This window comes from Mus caroli, chromosome 6 (assembly GCF_900094665.2).
Source record: "Mus caroli chromosome 6, CAROLI_EIJ_v1.1, whole genome shotgun sequence".
Classification (NCBI taxonomy): domain Eukaryota; kingdom Metazoa; phylum Chordata; class Mammalia; order Rodentia; family Muridae; genus Mus; species Mus caroli.
In genome coordinates, this window is record NC_034575.1 from 96,594,038 (window position 1) to 96,596,424 (window position 2,387).

General features: G+C 49.0%; 1 protein-coding gene across 2 annotated transcripts in view; it reads right to left on the minus strand.

The window, feature by feature from the left end:
• The window catches only part of Shq1 (SHQ1, H/ACA ribonucleoprotein assembly factor), a 94,296-nt gene extending 92,639 nt beyond the window's left edge, over positions 1–1,657 (minus strand). The window contains exons 1-2 of one of the 2 annotated variants that reach the window (XM_021165304.1): positions 1,423–1,657; positions 203–267 (exon numbers count right to left, since the gene is read on the minus strand). In XM_021165304.1, the coding sequence (XP_021020963.1) occupies positions 203–267; positions 1,423–1,565 (208 nt within the window). In that variant the 5' untranslated portion in view covers positions 1,566–1,657. The remainder of the gene's footprint in view (positions 1–202; positions 268–1,422) is intronic. The other variant, XM_029478869.1, reaches the window with a different exon arrangement.
• Between the last annotated feature and the right edge of the window lie 730 nt (positions 1,658–2,387).

A 2,387-nucleotide genomic window follows, 5' to 3' on the forward strand; every position in this document is an offset into this window, starting at 1 on the left:
ACCCCTTACCCACTACTCTATAACTTAATAAACTCAGTGGTTCTCCCAGTGAACTTTGATGGAATCACATTTAGTTTTTCAATGGGACTTTAGGAGAATGCCCCTTCTAGGGAAGGAACTTTAGCAACATGGGTGGCATGCGCGTGCACACACACACACACACACACACACACCCCAATCTATCTAAAACCCCAAACCATACCTTTATCTGCATCATAGGTCCCCTGCTCAGATCCATTTTCCACAATCCTTCCAGGCAGCGTTAATCTGCAGATTTAACACAAGGAAGGCGATTATCAATCGTAGCATAGTTTTAGCCATCAAAATCTATCCACCATTCGAAAGGCAACTTTCAGTGCTTCACATTTTGCAAGCTAAATAATCTAGATTGACTCTTCAACTAAGAAAATAAACAATCAAATGACCCATCTTTCCATTTGAATACTTTAACAACCAATAAAATGGAGGGGGGGTGGAGAACGACTCACAAAAAACATTAGCAAACGTATTTATGTCTGTTCTGCTTCACTTTAAACTTAATCTATAAGTTAAACTTCATCTTAGGTTTATAGGTAAAGAGAAAATAGTATATACAGGGTTCATTACTATCCATGATTTCAGATATCCATTGAGGAGTCCTGGAAGTATCTCTCATAGGTAGGGAGTGACCTACTGTATTTTCAAGTTGGCATGCTAATTAAGATCTAATGTGGCTCCCACACGAGCAGTGAAGAAACCCCTTGACTGTAGCTTGACTCCGTTGAAAGCAGAGGGCAACTGATGAGCAAGTTTAGGAAGACTCTCACACCGTCCACGGTACAAGGAGGTAATAGTTCTGCTTAACTCAAAGTCCGGCTATCAGAATTAAAATGACTTAAAACGACATGTGCGCATCTAAGAAGCTGCCTGCCTACCACACTGAAGGTGGCGAGTGTGAGCTGCCACTACTATTTTGGTTCAACACGGAGAAAAACCTGGTATGAATGAATGGTAAATGCTAAGTACTGCTCGCATCTCCGGGCAGCCAGGCAGAAAAGAATTGGCTAATCTGATGCTAACCGGAGACCTGGGAACTACAGGAAGCAGATGACATGCGGGCGGGAGTCAAAAGACCAACCCACGCGGGGAGGTCACCACGGAAAGAGGGAGGCGCGGGCGTGCAGTGAAAGAAAAGCACAAGTCAGGAAAGATCGAGAACGAGGGTGACCGGACTGACACCGCGCGGGTGGCCCCGTGCTCGGTGGCGGAATCCAGGGATGCCACAGGAGGTGATTGTACGGCAGGTAGACTGCGAGCCTGGAAGCCGCCGACGAGGCGGCAGCGAAGAGACCCGCGAGTGTGTGTGTGTGTGTCCGCGATCGCGGAGTAAATCGCGAGCGTGGGCTCCCGAATGAACGCGGCACGCAGGCTGCGGGAACTCGCCTCAGAAAGTACGGCTTGGCGTAGAACTTGAAGTCCACCCCCTCGAAGTACACGTCGAACTCGGAGGCGCGCGCGTGGGGCACGCGGATGGCGACGGTGAGGAAGTCGCAGTCCTGGGTCAGCTCGAACGCAGGAGTAAGCATCGCTGCGCGCGCCTGAAGCCACCACAGCCCCGCTAGGCAGACGATCAGGTCCCCGGCGCGACAGACCCACGCCGTCTGCCGCAACGCTTCCGGACGGAGGCGGAAGTGAGTGTGCGTAGGGGCCGGAAGTCCCGCCCTGCGCCAGTCTCCTTGGAGACAGGACGCTTTCGCTAGCTGGGCGGAGTTTTTAAACAGATTGAGAAAGATGCCCTGCAGGCTTGTTATGAAACTTCAATTAAGGGAAATTTTTCGAAGAACTGGAACTCTAACCGGGACATTTGCGGACTAACGGGAACACGAAGTCGCCTTAGACTCACGTCTATGGGGAGACTTAGAAATTATTTAACTGCCTTGTGGGTTGTTTTTTTTTTAAGTCAACAAAGTGGTTTTGAATTTCTATGTGAGCGTTTCCCAGTTGCACGACCTTGAGCTACAAAACTCCTCTATACTTCAGACACCGCTACTATAAAAGGAGGCTAATATTAGTCCAGCTTCTTCAGATGCTGTGAGGATTGCACGGCGTAATCCATGAGGAGCGCTGTACCCTTCAAGTAGTCAGCACTCAGCAAGTAGAAGCAGGTTCTGCCTTAGCCACAGCGTCCCTACGGTGACGTTCCTTTCAGTTCTCACCTGTAATGCCAAAAACTGCCCCGCTGGCCCCTCTCCTACCCCTCCCTCAGCTTCCTCTCTCCTTTTTATTCCCTTCTTTGAATAGTTTTCTCATTAACAGAATACGTGGGATATGTGTTCTCTAATCTAACCCACACTGCAAACTCCAAGGAAAAGTAAGCTGAGAGATTAAACGGGATCAGAATCCAGATG